The 15,820-nt window shown below is 40.6% G+C and overlaps 3 protein-coding genes across 4 annotated transcripts in view; 2 read left to right on the top strand and 1 right to left on the bottom strand.

Annotated features, from left to right (window-relative positions):
* Positions 1 to 2,848: 2,848 nt before the first annotated feature.
* LOC117540722 (transmembrane prolyl 4-hydroxylase-like) lies at positions 2,849 to 14,090 on the bottom strand. Its single transcript, XM_034207524.1, is given in 10 exon segments — positions 2,849 to 4,056; positions 4,498 to 4,621; positions 4,827 to 4,917; positions 5,291 to 5,476; positions 5,576 to 5,738; positions 7,251 to 7,341; positions 7,488 to 7,526; positions 7,528 to 7,685; positions 12,500 to 12,581; positions 13,382 to 14,090. Coding segments are annotated over 10 exon segments (1,518 nt in total). The 5' UTR covers positions 13,751 to 14,090; the 3' UTR covers positions 2,849 to 3,841.
* LOC117540723 (secreted frizzled-related protein 5) lies at positions 10,207 to 12,443 on the top strand. Its single transcript, XM_034207525.1, has 4 exons — positions 10,207 to 10,832; positions 11,278 to 11,453; positions 11,536 to 11,622; positions 11,750 to 12,443. The coding sequence occupies exons 1-4, from the start codon at positions 10,273 to 10,275 to the stop codon at positions 12,067 to 12,069; spliced, it is 1,143 nt and encodes a 380-aa protein (XP_034063416.1). The 5' UTR covers positions 10,207 to 10,272; the 3' UTR covers positions 12,070 to 12,443.
* Positions 13,327 to 15,820, top strand: part of LOC117540721 (cyclin-dependent kinase 17-like) — a 43,455-nt gene continuing 40,961 nt past the window's right edge. Inside the window, exon 1 of one of the 2 annotated variants that reach the window (XM_034207515.1) lies at positions 13,327 to 13,784. The gene's annotated coding sequence lies outside the window, so the exon portion shown is untranslated. The remainder of the gene's footprint in view (positions 13,785 to 15,820) is intronic. The other variant, XM_034207522.1, reaches the window with a different exon arrangement.

Here is a 15,820-nt window from a genome sequence, read left to right as displayed (position 1 = left end):
CATGTTATAGGCCTATTTTCTTCACCTCTTATCACGTAGTTAACAGTTAGGCCGATCTCCTGGAACTATGTAGCTATAATCTTCACTTAAATGAGCTGGATAGATGAGCTTGCATAGCCACAAGGTCTCTAAGTGTAAGGGGGACCCTTTTGCATTAACCTTCTAAATGTAAATCTAAAGAGACACATAGACTACCAATAACATATGCGAACCAGAAAGTCACACAAAAATGCCATACAGAGACACAAAACAACCAAAAAGTCGAAACAATGGAGAAACACAATTACCACAAAAAGGGAGACAAAGAAACACAAAATTAATACAAAGAGGAAAAAAAGACTACATATCTACAGAGGATAACTAAGAGACTCAACACCACAAAGTTGGTGTTCTGCTACTACTGTATAAGAAAGGAAAGAGAGTGGCCTTTTGGATGTTTTTTAAATCAACACTTAAAACTCACTTTTTCTCTCTGGCTTTTGTTTAATTATTATTTATTGTAGTATCCACAGAATTGATACTATTTTTAATATTATTAAATGTATTATATTATTGGGGTTTCAGTTTTTTATGATTAGTAGTTGGGGGCGGGGAGACCTTAGAGAAGGTTCTGACTGGACTGACTGGTTGCTACGTCTGGTTGCTTGGAGCTGAGTTGGTATAACCCTGAATTAGATAGAACATTTTAGAAATATGAGGAATAACCTCTTGGTTTATAAACCGTTTGTAATTACTTCTTCATCCATTTTTGGATCTCTGCGGGGTTTTCTTTTAATCACCCTAAACCACCCCCTTGGTGTTGTTCCCCCCCTCTCCCTCTGCGGATCTAAGGTTCGGTTGAGGGGGGATGGGGCACAGAGTCGCTTATCCAAGCGGGGGAGTGCATCTGACGAAGAGATAGGTTGTTGTGCTCTCTATCTCTGTTTCTTATCCTACATTTTCACCCTGGACTAGAGGGAAAGCGTTCTTGGACGCCTTTTCAGCTCTGTTTCTTACTATATTCTTCCTACCCCGTTTACCTTGAACTATTCTAGGAGAGTGTGTTGACGTTGACTCGTTGGGCCTTTCCTCCTGTACTTGTTTGTTCCCCAGTTCTTTCCTTTAACTGAATCTAGGAGAGGGCATTTAGGCCTCTCTACTTCCTTCTTTTGATTAGTTTAGTTTTCACCCCCTTTCCCTTGAACTAATTTATACAGGAGAGTGCATTTACGTAGTCACGTTGTGCCTCTCGGCGTTATACTTTGACTTTCTGTCTCTTTGGAGAGTGCTAGTACGTTGGATACGTTGGGCCTTTTCACTGTTGTCCCTCTTCACTAGTATCCATGTCCCCTCTTCATAATTTGGGTCTTCATAATTTCCACCCTATTCTAAGGGGAAGCATGATGGTGCCTTTTCATTTCAATGTATGGCTTTGTGTTTCTTCACCTCTTACTCGTTTAATATTTAGGAGAGTGCATTTACGTAGTCACGTTGTGCCTCTCTTCCTCTGTTTCTGGCTGTTCTTTTCATACCCTTGTTTCTCTGAGAAGAGAAGAAATACTATTCTAAAAAGGAGTTGACACATGGTGTCTCTTCACTTGTACACTTGAGGGGTCAGAGTTCATATGGTGAGGGATTCCATGAGCGGTATGCACCGGCCTGTGCCTTTACCTTGGACTTCTAATAGAACTGCTCGGGTCTTGATAGATTGAGTGGGGAAGTTCATGAGATCTTTCTAGAGGGTTATCAAGAATAACTTTTATCCAATGACCTTTTCCCTCTCTGTCTGTGTATTCTCTTGTTCCGATTAACCCAGCCAAATCTTTTTTCTTGTTTTGTATCTATATCTACGCCGGGATCCGGAGTCGAGGCTGATCCTCTTGCTGTAGTCCTGTGTCTTGGATCCTCTATCCTGAGTTCTGGATTAAGTCGTGGACTTCGGGTCGTGGCTGAACCTGTCTCTGCGGTCCTGCTTTGGGTCTAGTCATGCTGCTTCCCTGATGGCTTCCACAGGATTGTAGCTGACATCCTCGTGGATTCATCTTCTTATTACAGACACATGCATTTCCTAACATTCGGTCTATATGCTGTAAAATGTATTATTTCTTCGATTTACACACGGCATCTATTGCACGTCTGTCCGTCCTGGGAGAGGGATCCCTCCTCTGTTGCTCTCCCTGAGGTTTCTCCCATTTCCCCCCCTTAAACTGTGGGTTTTCTCTGGAAGTTTTTCCGTGTACGAGTGTGAGGGTCTAAGGATAGAGGGTGTCGTTTTTCTATACTGATATTCGGAACAATCTGTGCTGTTGTATTTGCTGTAAGTGTCTCTACTGTAGGCTATTTTTATTATATGTACAGCACTTTGACTCGACCAAAAATCGTTTATAAATGTGCTATATAAATAAAACTTGATTTGATTTGATGTTGGTGACCTCAGACCAAATCAGACCAAAAACCTCCCCAGTAATGACGGTTGCCTTAATCAAGCCCACTAGGACTGTTGGTGAGGGGAGTAATAACTTACAAGAGCTTTTTCTTTTGGCTTAAAGTGAGTCTTCTGGTGCCATCACTGGCACATTAAATAACATATTTGTGGATTACTCACTAATTATAAGTGACAGGAGGACACAACTAATGATGAGCCACCAATATGTCAATCCCCCATAAGCTTCCAGATGGAGCAGACCAGCGGAGCAGACCAATAGGAACTGCGCCTACAGTATGCAGCACTTGTCAATTATACCACACCATTTTTGCTAACTCATATTCATTCACTGAAATTGCAGTGCTGTATTTGGCTTTGGGCAGCATCTAGTGGACAATGTCTATATAAACAGTTTTAAAGAAATTATGATCACACTCACAGCACCACTAATAAAACATTGCTTTATATGTTTGATAATGTAGAACAAATACAGTCAAATACAGTCAAAGACTCAGTGCAACATCAAGCTGTAATAAATATGCATTCTTTAACTTAAACCACCAAATGGCGTTAATAAATAAAACTCAAATAAATAATCACAAATAAATAAATATTTTTTAGTTATGTGGATAAGAAAAACAATAGTCTGAATATGAAAGACCTTAAGTTTAAATTACACCGGAAAGACTTGCCTCCCACAGCCAGTGTGACAAGCAATGTCCAGTCAAAAACAGTCATTTGCAGTCTATGTGGCAAACTCTCATAAATAACATTCACGATAGAAGATCATTTACTCTGGAAACTGAAGAACAGAACAGACGTAAATTATCTCACAAAGATTTTCCTCAGGAACACATTCACAAATAAATGTTTGATATGGCTTTTAACAATAGGCTTCCATTCGTTAATAGTACATCAAACTGACCTGCAACAGGGGCAGTTTGCCTAATAAACCTAAAAGGAAGGCAGGTAATCAGGCTTATCTCTTAGACATGAATGATACCATGTCACGGTACCCATATATACGCTATTGTGAATTAGTGATATTTGAGAGGATGGCAGTACAAAAAAGAAGAAGTGTGTTGTCCCTTTTGTATTTTAAATGAATTGTGCAAAACAGTCTTTTCTGCATACCACAATTCTGTATCAAATCTATATTGTATATATATATAAATTCACCAAACTTAATAATGTCATGGAATTTGCTTATGTGTAAGGTGATGTGGATATTCAAGTGGTGGGTTGAGAGACATGATCTAAAGCAAGACAGATTCACTGGAAGGAGAAGATATCTGGGATGCAATTTTGTGCAATTTCCATTTTGACTACAGCATCTGACATTATAAAAAGATCTGTCAGGCCTCACTGGCTTCAAAGATGCAAAACCGACTCCATTTTAAAATTATTGTTGCTTTGTTTGGTCATTAAAAGGCCAGGCTATAGATCCTGGTGGAGGTCACTGTGTGAGAGAGGTTGGTAATGCTCCTCCATGCCTGACTTAGCTCGTTGTCTTTTAGCAACTAGTCTCTGGTAACGGGCCTGCTGCTGGTGATCTGGGTCCACATTTACCCAGCTGTTGGCCGTCCACTTCACACCACGCCTGACTGGGCATTCGCCATGCAGGGAATACTCATCCAGCTCTCCCATCCAACCTAGAGAAGACAGGGGAGAAGATCTCCACATTTAAACAATGGGTGATTTAAGGACAAGAGGACTTTATTAGCTAAAGTACGTTGAAATTGGTTATCCCTTGTAATAGGAGTCACCCAGTCTTGTGCAACCCGATTAAATGAGGTGACATACAGAAATATATAAGCACTATTGGATAGTTAATATTATAATAATGAGGACAGAATACATGGAAAAAGAGGTGGAAGAAAAAAGTAAAAACATAACCTTCAGTCCATCAATGGCCGATTTTTCTTTGTAAATTCTGAAACAGATCCTTCTTCCCCTAGGATTTTTTTGTAATTGGTTTCCATAATTGATGTTGGTGATACATTTAGGTATTAAAACGGAGAACATTTTTTATGAAAGTCTGTCACCTCTGTAAAGTGTGTGCAAATGATACAGCTAAAAGCGTCTGTTCTTACCTCTGCCGTCAGAGAGATGGTTGTACCAGAGGAGAGCCGTGCCGACAGAAGGCTTCATTCTTATGTTCCCTCTGCCACATGTCTCCTTAGTGTCAGTCAAATCAACTCCATCTTGTACCAGTGCCTGGGACACAAAACAGTAAACAGCCAGTGTTTTATCATATATTTTGGCACATTGTGTTAATTTAGGTTTCAGATTCCTTGTCACGGGTCAGCACTGTCTGTGTGTTCTCAGCAGCAATCAGACATGTACTGTTTTCATCATTTTCCAGTGGTGAAAGGAAAAGAGACGATGCAGGTTAATGAGTGATTTGTGAAAGCAAACCCACCTGCTCTTCATAGGTACGGTTGTCTGCCACAGGAAAGGTGGTTTCCCCACCTTCCTCTACAGAGCTGAGGTAGAACAACATGGTAAGATACCTGGGATAAAACAAGAGGGGGAAGAAGAAGAGAAACAGTTATTGTTATCAGCAGCACCAGGAATACATTTGAAATCCATGACAATACATAAGAAAATACAAAAATCCTACTTTCAATACAGGCATTCATTTCTTAGTTTTTTCACCAAACTTAAAACAATTTGTATTTAAAATGTATTACAGTTGTGTTTATAAAGTAAAACAATTATCCAACCATTACACCAAAATATAAACCCTCGAATAAATCAACTGAGAAAAATAAAAAAATTTAAATAATTGTGTGTATACGTCAGCATGATAAAGAGTGTATCTGGAAAGCTATCAAAACTGGCAAAGTAACTCAGTATAAACTGTATAGGAAATACATGTCATACCGGCAAGAGACCTCTGTGAGAGCAGATTTGTTCCCCGCCATCCGTGTGTGTGTGCAGGTGGTCTCTGATTGAGGAGGGCTGCTGTCATGGTGGGCATTACTGAAGTCTCCGTTCTCATAGCGAATCACCTGCAGAGGTTCACTCAGCTCGACCAATGTGGAAGGCAGCCGTGTCAGACTGATTAGTCTGAGAAAAAGACACAAGAGAGCAAAATTAAAGTAAATAAGAATCCATGAGTGTGTGGGCTACTATCAGAGGAGCTTGACAAAAAGTGTGTGCAGTTACCTGTTCCTGAGGCTCTGCAGCACATGGTGGGAACCCGGGCCTTGGTAAAGCCATGTATTTTTGTTTCTCTGTTTGAACTGACTCCGGGGCTTCACGCTTTGCTGTTGCCCCGGGCGCTGGGACACATCATAAACATGCCTAAAGTCCTCCAAGGTCAGCGTGCCTATCAGGAACACACATACCCACATTTTAGTAGACCATTCCTTCTTTTATGATTTCATTGGACCCTGAGACATACAATAAGTATAGTTCAAATATAATTTCATTGCTAAAGACATGACTGGAGCCTTGGGACATTTTTTAACCAGTTTTTTCATTTCTGCAGTATCATGGTTCCAGTTCAGTTTAATTTAACAATAGATCAAATATGATAATTTATTGTTTGTTTGTTATTTATTTTTCTCTTTGTACATACAATCAGTTAAAACCACTGTCTCATTTGTATATGTATATATTTTACTTTCCATTTCTAAATGACAAACACTGGTTATGCATTGTCGAAAAACAATAAAAAGATTTTTGATCTGAATATATGATCATTTATTTTTACTTTATTGTCAGATCAAGTCTGAAAATGTTCTTGCATCACAGCAGCTCCCCTTGGAACATCAACATGGAGAAATATTAAGACCAGAAAGTAGGAGGCATTTAACATAACAATATCATCATGCTCAAGACCCTCTAATGTACATTTGACCTGGGATTTAACAGTGCATTTCATTTGAGAATTGACTGTAACAGCCTCAGTTCTCTCTTTTCCTTCATTCCTTCCCTATTGTCCAACCGTATTCTGTTGCTCTCAGCTGAATGAATGTCTGTTCCCCTGGGAGACCGCGCCCCAGTCGCAACAATAGCCCTGGGTTGCCAGAGGAGAGGTGGCCTGGTAGGGGGGTGGGTTAACGAAAGAGTAGTGGAGGGGTACAGGGGATCCGGGGGAAAATTAAGAAAAGGGGTTGGGGAATAATCCGTTTTTAATGAGATAGGATGAGGCACATCCGGACTGGGATGTGTACTACGCCTGACACAATGGCATCAGGTCAAAACGATGTCAACCCTCTTCCGGGAACTGCCACTCACAACAATCGCACGCAAGCACAGCCACCCGTCAGACACTTGCCAATACACAACCACCGCAAAAACACTGAATAAAAGTGCCATTAAGTTCTCCTGGTAACCAAGACATCACATTCAACTTCCTATTCAAAGTGAATAGTTGCTGTACTGTATGTCACAGAAATCCTTCCTGGTTATTAACTGAGGCATTTTTTTTGTTTATCTGTGTCTCAACTTAGCATCAACTAAAATGGCGCCGCGGTTGGCTGCCTCAGTGTTGTGGTGCGCTCGGTTTTGTCTTGTTTTATGCGTTAATTCAGTTCATAACTTTTTTTTCTTTAAATATTGTCTTTATTTTTTATTTGTCAAAAGTCTTAGCTTTTTAAATTCTACTTTTTTTTTGCTTACATATTCTAATTTGCATGTCTCTGTATGCACCACTTATACCAAAAATAATTCCTCATACGTTTCATTTCAGGGCACATTCAGTCTTTTACAAACTCATATTGCCCCAAAACGTAACCTTTACTGATGCAGTGCTCTATATGGATAGAGTCAGATCAGTCATACATGTACTGAAACACACTCGGGGGAAACACATACAAGCCACAGAAGCACTAACCTGTTGGGCAGGCTTCCAGTCCGGTGAGTATCTGCCGTAAATTGTCTGGGTTCAACCAAGTTCCATCTTGAGAGCGCGAGTGACTCACAATCTGGGGGAAGGAGCGAAATATTTATCTCATTTCAATGTCATCTCATTTTGTATTACTTAGAATATATTTTCCTGGAAATCTATTTCCCTCCTACAGCTCTGTGGCATACACAATCAATCAATCTCTCTCTCTCTCTCTGTCGTTACCTCCTCATGCTGCAGCAGCCCATCCTGGTTTAGGTCCAAACAGACTAAAGACCTCGTCTGTGCTGAGAGAAAGTAGAGGCTGGTTGGACTCCTCTTGTTCTTTGCTGGGTGTTGTTGTCTGGCTCTCCATCAGACCCTTGAGCTGAGCCAGCTGCACCACTACACGGCATTCCTCCTCTGACAGGAAGCCAGGGATCTCTGACAGGAACAGGAAGAAGAAAAGAGGCACATTTTAGGTTATATGCTGCCAATACATTTCAAAGATGATTCTAATGTGAAATGGAGACACATATCTTTCCATTACACATTATGTGGAATCTGTGAAGAAAATGTTTTTCCCGGTGACATTTATTTTGTCAGAGATTCTTAAAAGCATAAATTATTGCAACGCTATGTAGCCAAATTCCCAATTACGGAAATGAAAGGCTTGCATTATCATATTACCAGCAGGCCTTTTGTCTACCCAAGATTAAGAGTGAGGATCAAGGATATATAATCTATCAAAGAGAGTGTCCTGGGGAGTATGCTGCCCTGATCAAAAGAATGCAGTTTCACCTTTTGTGCAGAGATTCACACGTGAAGATTAGGCAGTCGTGATAAAATTAATTGATCAAATGAAGACCAACTTTTTTCCACACTTTGATATTGTTGTCTATGATATCAATTTAAAACAATTTAAGCATTTCTCAAGTCTGTCCCACTAAAACCTGTGCACACAAACATGGAACTTTTACTGCACACCTGAGACAGTGAGACTTTTTTAAGTGGATTAGAAAATCTTCAAAGTGCAGGCTTGATCTGTCAGACTAAATGGATTACTTTAGATTGCTTAACAAAACCTTTCAGTGGGAAGGGGCTATTATGTTTGACCAGTGTAATCTAACAGTATGATCAGGATGTGTAGGCCCTAAAAAGCAAGACAAATCCCTTATACTACTTATCAAAGTTAATTATTAAACACGTTCTCATTGAAACACAGACTCATAAAAAGCAAATAGGTTAAGCACCTCTCATTTAATCTGTGTTTAGAAAATAAAGATCATGCCCGGATGCTAAATTAAATTGAATATACATGCTGTAGTAAAACAGACTAGAGGGAAGCAGGGGAAGGGAAACATAGGTCCTTTATGTGATATACTGTAACAGTTCAATGTGAGGGAAAAAACACTTTATTGGGAGAAACAGCTTGATGCCAATTCATTATAGCTTTTCTTCTTGCATGTTTTAGTAGGTGTTTAATAATAATAATAATAATTTCAATTTATATAGCGCCTTTCACGAAACCCAAGGACGCTTTAAGCTCAGAAACTCTTAAGTGGATGTATATATAAACCGTGTATGTAGTAAGTACAATCTATTCCCCTCTGTCATTCCCAGTGAGCCATTTGTGGTATAGGTTATCTAAGGGGAACGTTTAATGAGTGATAACACCAGACTTCTCCCAGAGGAGGGTGGAAACAGAGCAAGCTTCTAGGAGTCAGTAATTGCTGATATTAATTTGTTAAAATCAGTAAGAAAATATATATTTTGTGTATTTTGTTTCCAATTAAATCTTCTATTCTTATGAGTTATTGTGTTCTGTGACAATTCACATCAAAACAGGTAATCAATCTCAACATCTATCTATTTTTCTAAATTCCTAAAAGCAAAACGTCCTATTTTATGTATTCTATTATATACATTTTTGAGTTATTGTGATCCAAGTGTGAATGTACAAATTACTGTGTCATGGTTGTCTGTTGTTCTCTTTCAGCGATCCGTTCATGCCTGTCAGTCATTCTCCCCTCTTAATAAAAGGCTTCCGGCAGGTTGGCTGCTGTACAGTAGAGACCTTGTTTGTCACCAGTGTCTTTGACATTGTACCAACTTGGTTAATCCCTATTGTCCAGTCAAGCCTCATTAATGTGGATAACTGATATGAATGAAGGGGGCCTGAACGTTCCTCTTCTCCCTCCCACCACTGTCTCTTCCTCCCCCGGAAAGGAAGTGACCTGCTTGTCTGAACAGTATTCAGGCCATGGCTACACAGCACGACAACACAAATTGTGTTTGTGTCCTAAACACGTTTGTGTGTGTGAACACACACAAAAAACACACTAGAGCTGAAAGTACTGATTATTTTCAGTATTGTTCAATTTGCAGATTCTTCTCCTACTAGTTAATTTTTCATCTGGTAAAAAAACAAATATCTAGTTTTTTATGACCAACAACAAAAAGGCCAAAGTGTTCAGTTTAGTTGAATTGAGGATGAGGAAAAATAATATGTATGTTGATTATTTTCTCTTGAAGGGTTGTAGCTCTGGAGTTTAGTCTTATTTTTCCCTACCTATTATGGGCATATTCTGTCTCTCATGAGCAATAATACATACATACATTGTTTGTACTCTAAACAGGAAAGTGCAGGGCAAAGAGGTCAGGCTGGGAGAAGGTGGTTAAGTGCGAGTTGGAGCAAAATGCAGGATGGAATGGATGGGAGGAATTTTTACTCCACGAGAGCCAGGAACTTCCTCAATACAAGCTGTGAGGATTCAAATCCCAAATCCTCCACCTTACTGATCTAAGCCCTGTCAAAACACACTTAAATCTGCAAGTGGATCCACATCTCTTATAACATATTTATTCGCACCCCACCCCTTCTCCCTCCGCCTCCCCTTACCCATTCCTATGCAAATCACCGCCCACTATAAATACACCTATTCTGCTGCCCTGTCCTGCATTGTCACACAGTGATTCGCTCAAGAGAACACTTCAGGATATCTCCTTTTTTTCTAACCTCTGCCCCAGGATGCCTGCAGTGCTCTGCCCTTATTTAATCAGAAAGTCTTCTCCTCCAGCCTCCCTACTATTTCTCTTTCTGCTCGCCGGGCTAAGCAGCACAATAGTGCTTGGTAGAGTAAGGGCAGGGCTGGAGGGACGAGCGAGGGCTGAGGGAAGGGTTAGATCTGGAGTAAAAAACAAAAGCGGGGACAGGGCAAGTATTGAGGGCAACACCGAAACTGGATTTGGAGATATTCGTGTTTCTAGACCAAGAGCTGCAGCAGGAGAGGATGTTGAGGAGTGGGGGGAGCCTGATACTACTACTGGCTACAGGTCCATGCTTTCTATAGGTGAGGGTGGACTATGGGAGCCCCGCAGTTCCTCTCGCTGTGTCCCTATCCTATCAGGCATGGCCTTGTGCCAAAACATTGGATATGACACTATGAGGATGCCCAACCTTCTGGGACACGAGTCTCCAGCTGAAGCTGTACAACAGAGCGCCAGCTGGTTGCCACTACTGGCCAGAGAGTGCCACCCCGATGCCCGCATATTCCTCTGCTCTCTCTTTGCACCCATCTGCCTCGACAGGTAAGTACACAAAAAATCTTTATTCTGTGAAATGTATTGTCAATTCTACTTTTGATGGGAACTGTCAAGTACACATGGCAGTGCTCACAAGGTATTATATGGAAACGTTTGCCATTGTTGTGGTGTGCTAGCCAGGATTAAAGTTAAAACCACACTTACAGTAGGCTGAGCATGATCAGTAATGACTAGTATCAACAGTTAACACATTTAAAGCTATGCAAATTGGGGCTAGTATCTGAGGAGAGGCCCTGATTTCAGACAGAAACTAAGCCATCAAAGGACTTCAATCTCCTTATGTCACATTAGCACCTCTCTGTTTACAAAAACAAGAAACCAAATTTGATTTAATCTCATCTTGTTTGCTCCCCACCAGTTCACGATTGTTTCAAATCCTTTTATCTATTCAAAGCTGACGATGTTCTTCTCTGCATCTTTTCTTTATTAGGTTTATATCGCCTTGTAAAAGTTTGTGCGAATCTGTACGGGACAGCTGTGCACCAATCATGAGTTGTTATGGCTACCCCTGGCCAGAAATACTGCGCTGTGACCAGTATCCTGCAGACCACCTCATGTGTATCTCCTCTATCACCAACAGCACTGTTCACACAGGGGGGCGAAGAGGTAAGCAGCTGGCTTAATAGAGACATTTGGTAGAGTTGACTTTATTTAGTTGTTGATTCAATTAGTGTTTTAACCCTTTCAGCACCTCAGGCAAGCTGTCGGGATTGCGAGCTGGAAGAGGCCTCCTCTTCAAAAGACGTACTGGAGACATTTTGTAGAAGTGATTTTGGTGAGTAATAATCTTCTTATATGTCCTGTCTCCGAAGTTTTACATTAATTTTTGGACAATTCATTGACATACTAACCATTATTAAGTTGATGCCAATCTTGTTTTTATTTATCTTCTTTCCTCCCAGTTCTGAAACTGCGTCTAAAACGTCTCAAGGACAGCCTAGTTAGCCTGTCTCAGTTCTCGCTGGCTGCAAAGCTGGATGTTCTAAAGCATGGACCACTGTTAGGAGGGGAGATCCGGTCCCGCATCGAGCTGTGGCTGGAGAGGGATGCCACCTGTTTAAGGAACATGACGCGACACCACCCACGGGGCGGGACCTTCCTGGTGACAGGCACAGTGCAGGGGGAGCGCCTGGTGGTCATTAAGGCTTTCGCCTGGCATAGACGACACAAGAACCTGAAGGCAGCTGCGCGCAAATGGAAACATCACAGATGCAGGAGCTAGGTTTTATGTGCATGGTTAGAATTATGATTCAAATAAGCTGTGGAGATAGCATTAAACAGAAATGCAGAAATGACAGAAATTGAATGAAAGGACAGCATTTACATTTCAACTGAATACCTGTGATGGTCAATTATGCTTGGTCAATCATTTAAAAATCCATTGTTAACCTGTCTGGTTATGGAGGAGATAATATGCAGTCATATGGTCACAAAGGAGCCCATAAAGTACCAACACTGTCTCTAAGGCAGTAGCATTCAAAGAAATAAATATGTTAAATAGAAAATTGTACATATCTGTGAATTTTAAGTATATATTGCTAGTTTATATTTGTATGGCTTTGAGAAAAAAATAAATGTTGTGTTCTAAATCCTAAAGAAATGCAATTTATTTATGAACAGCAGATCAAACTTTTAGACCACTTTGCTCTTACCAAACAGCAGAGGTTTCAGGCTCATCGTCCTCATCTCATGTGTTCGGTCTGGCAGGAGGGACACCTGCTGAACATGACCCACCTGCAGATGGACAAGAAGCATTGTCAACACACTCATAATCAGCGGGAATAAATGCAAAAAATAAATTGCTATAGCAGCTCAATATTACATTGCACTGATGAATCTAAACTGCAAAACTACAGTCAATCAATGACCGTCCTTTACATTTCAGATGTGATTGACAGGGCTGGGGATTACAGCGGTTGGTGATTATGTGTGATTATTAGCCAGAGTGGGAGTAGAACATAATTCCTGACACTGTCACAGATGTTTTTGTTTTGTTGTTTTAATTATATTAGTCCTACAACTTAATATACTTTTAATGCAAACTATGAGTAACCATATTGTTTTTTAAGATTCCAGATATTTTATTGTCATACAGTACATACAGGCAGTTGCACTGTACAATAAAATGAGTATGTTCAGATGTCAGCACCTAAATATAAAGAAACTATAAATACATATAAGAACATCTAAAAAAATAAACTGACAAAAAAAATCCTGTTCCAGAATAAAAGTGCACAATGTGCGTGCATGATACAAAAATAAATAAGATATATAAACAGCAGAGTACGGTGTATACATAAGCATTAAAATAGAGAGATATAACAATATAAATATACATGTAACAGGATGGGTATCAGTGTGTAAAAGAATAGAGGGACAGCCAGTGTTAGGGCTGATGATCATGAATAGGATCATGTGAGGGGAGGGGTCCTTCTGATGGAAAAAAACCCTATTGACTGTAGTCACTGTAGGATTTCCCCCAGTGAGTTGAAATTGTATATTTCATCGTAGTGTTATGATGACAGTTTTCTTACCCGTATCCCCTCAATGCGAGGGAGACCGAGACCCTGACTGTAGTCCTCCACGTGCAGATCGCTTGCAGCGGGGTCAGGATGGGACAAAGCGGCTCCTCTGTCGCTGACTGAGGCTGAGGGGGCTCCGTCTCCACTAACAAGTTCCCCGGGCCCGTTGTTATAGTGCACATACAGCAGCAGGCCGATCACATTCAGGATGTACACATGGAAGAAGACCATGACTACCACGAAATAAGCCCGAGAGCACACGCTACTTCTCTGGATGTTCATCCGACTTGAGCGAAACTTGGCTTCGGGGGCCGATGGTTGATCCTCGTCGCCGCAGTCGCCACCATGCTGCTCCAGTAAATCTTCCAGAGAGTCTTCCATTTTCGCACCAAAGGACCGCACTGGCACACTGGAGGTATTTATTTACAGGGTAGCGTTACTGCCTATCACTTTACAGCTGTTTGGTAGCATTAGCTGGCTGCTTGACGATAGCAATGCTAGCTAGCTACGGGGACAACCACTCTGCAAACTCCTGGCGTTTTCGATTAAAAAACGTCGCTGTCTTCTCTGCTTCTTTTACACAAACAAACAGGGCACTTCAGAGTGAATATGCATGTATGGCGACAGTCGTTTTCGTTGATGCATAAATGTGTCATCATTCCCTAATCCTGTGTTGCTAGTTTAACAGAATGGAGCGCTGCCCCTGACAACCTGCCTAACAACAACGGGCAAACAAACGACAGCACCGTCACTTAGCTCTTTCAGTAAACGGTTAGCGCCCTCTAACGGTCAACGCCAGAGCAACAATATGGACATGCACAGAAGAGGGAGTCAAATAATAATATCCTTCATAAAGGTGTATTTTCTGTACTTTTACCAAAGTCAAATGTTATTACGTACGTTTTCCTTGTAGTTGAGTCATATAACATTGGTGTATTTGTACAATGTTTCGATTTGTATAACCAATGGGCCTGGTAGTGGAGTAGTATGCATTTTGTTCCTTATGTGAAATATAATTTTGAAGTAACAAATAGAAATAAGTACAAGTACCTAATTTTTTTTTAAATAAAACAATTACAGGATGTGATTCTAGAGGGAAATTGTTCAGTATTGTCCATTAATGTTTAAATTGGGGGAAGTAGAGTAGAGCTTTTTTTTTTAAAAGGCCACCCCTTAATCCTAAATATGTTCTTGGACCCTGCACCCCTAATTTGTTTCAATAATCTTAAATATGTCAGATAATTTTTTTGGTCATGGGAAACCACAGCAAATAAACGTTTTTACAGGCTGCATTCTTCATATGTAAAATATGTGGAGGGCCCACCTAATCTACTAATTATATTCAAATGAAATGTGACATGATCTAAAATCAAAAATACCAGGGGCCTCATTTATAAAGCGATATACGCTCAAAAAATGGCGTACGCCAGTTTCTACGCAATGTTTGCGATTTATAAAATACTAACTTGACGGGAAAACGTGCGGTCCTCCACGCAAACTCTAACCCATGCGTACGCACTAAGCACAACAACGGGAGAGACGAGAAACTGCGACACCGTTGGCAGAAGGAAGAATGGAGAGAAATATGTGGAAATAATACCATAAATAAAATGTTACCTCTCATTTATCATATAGATGAAGAATTCATTTTCAAACATTGATTAAAGCCAATCTTAAAATGATTAAACAAACGCCTGTTTGCGACTCCCCAGTGCACACAAAAACATAACTTGGAGAAATAAATAAATACGGATATGTTATTTAAAACCACCTCGAATATGTTGTGTTAATGTTATGAAATGTTTTCTCATAAATGATGCGATAAGCAGGAGGACAGAATTACGTCTAAACTGACGCCGTGTTGCATTTCTATAGGTTGTAGATACGAGCATGGTTTTATATACTATCACGTTTAATCGTGTTTTATGCCGTTTGCTAAGACTTGATAAATCGCTCGTAAAACACAGGAGGTATGGAAGCTAAGAACACCATATGTGGTAAATTGTACATCTAATATAGGCCTAACACAACACATTAGTTGTATTTCCTTTAACTGGTGGATATAGGGTTGCTGCGGGGGGGTTGAGACGCACAGGCTGCAGTGGAGAGGCTGCGCACAGCTGATCGACAGCTGGGACACAAACCACCAAATACAAACAAATAATTCAGATCCAGTCGTCATGACTCCACACCGGGGGGATTCCCCGTTCACTTCTTACAGTTTCTCATCAAGGGGGGGGGGGGGGTCTCCTGTCCCCGGGACAAACACACTGCCTGAGGAAGGATGTGTATTGTTTTTGTCATGAACCTTTTTCGGGCCATTTATTTATTTATTTTGGTGACGATCCGACCTCCATGCTGCTACTCTGTTCAAACTGCATCCACCAAACAATATGATTTATCTCGACCTCCCCAAAATAACCAGAATCTGACACGGTGTGAGATGTCTTT

Source organism: Gymnodraco acuticeps, unplaced genomic scaffold (genome assembly GCF_902827175.1).
Source record: "Gymnodraco acuticeps unplaced genomic scaffold, fGymAcu1.1, whole genome shotgun sequence".
NCBI classification, from domain to species: domain Eukaryota; kingdom Metazoa; phylum Chordata; class Actinopteri; order Perciformes; family Bathydraconidae; genus Gymnodraco; species Gymnodraco acuticeps.
This window is presented reverse-complemented; position numbering and strand designations above follow the sequence as displayed.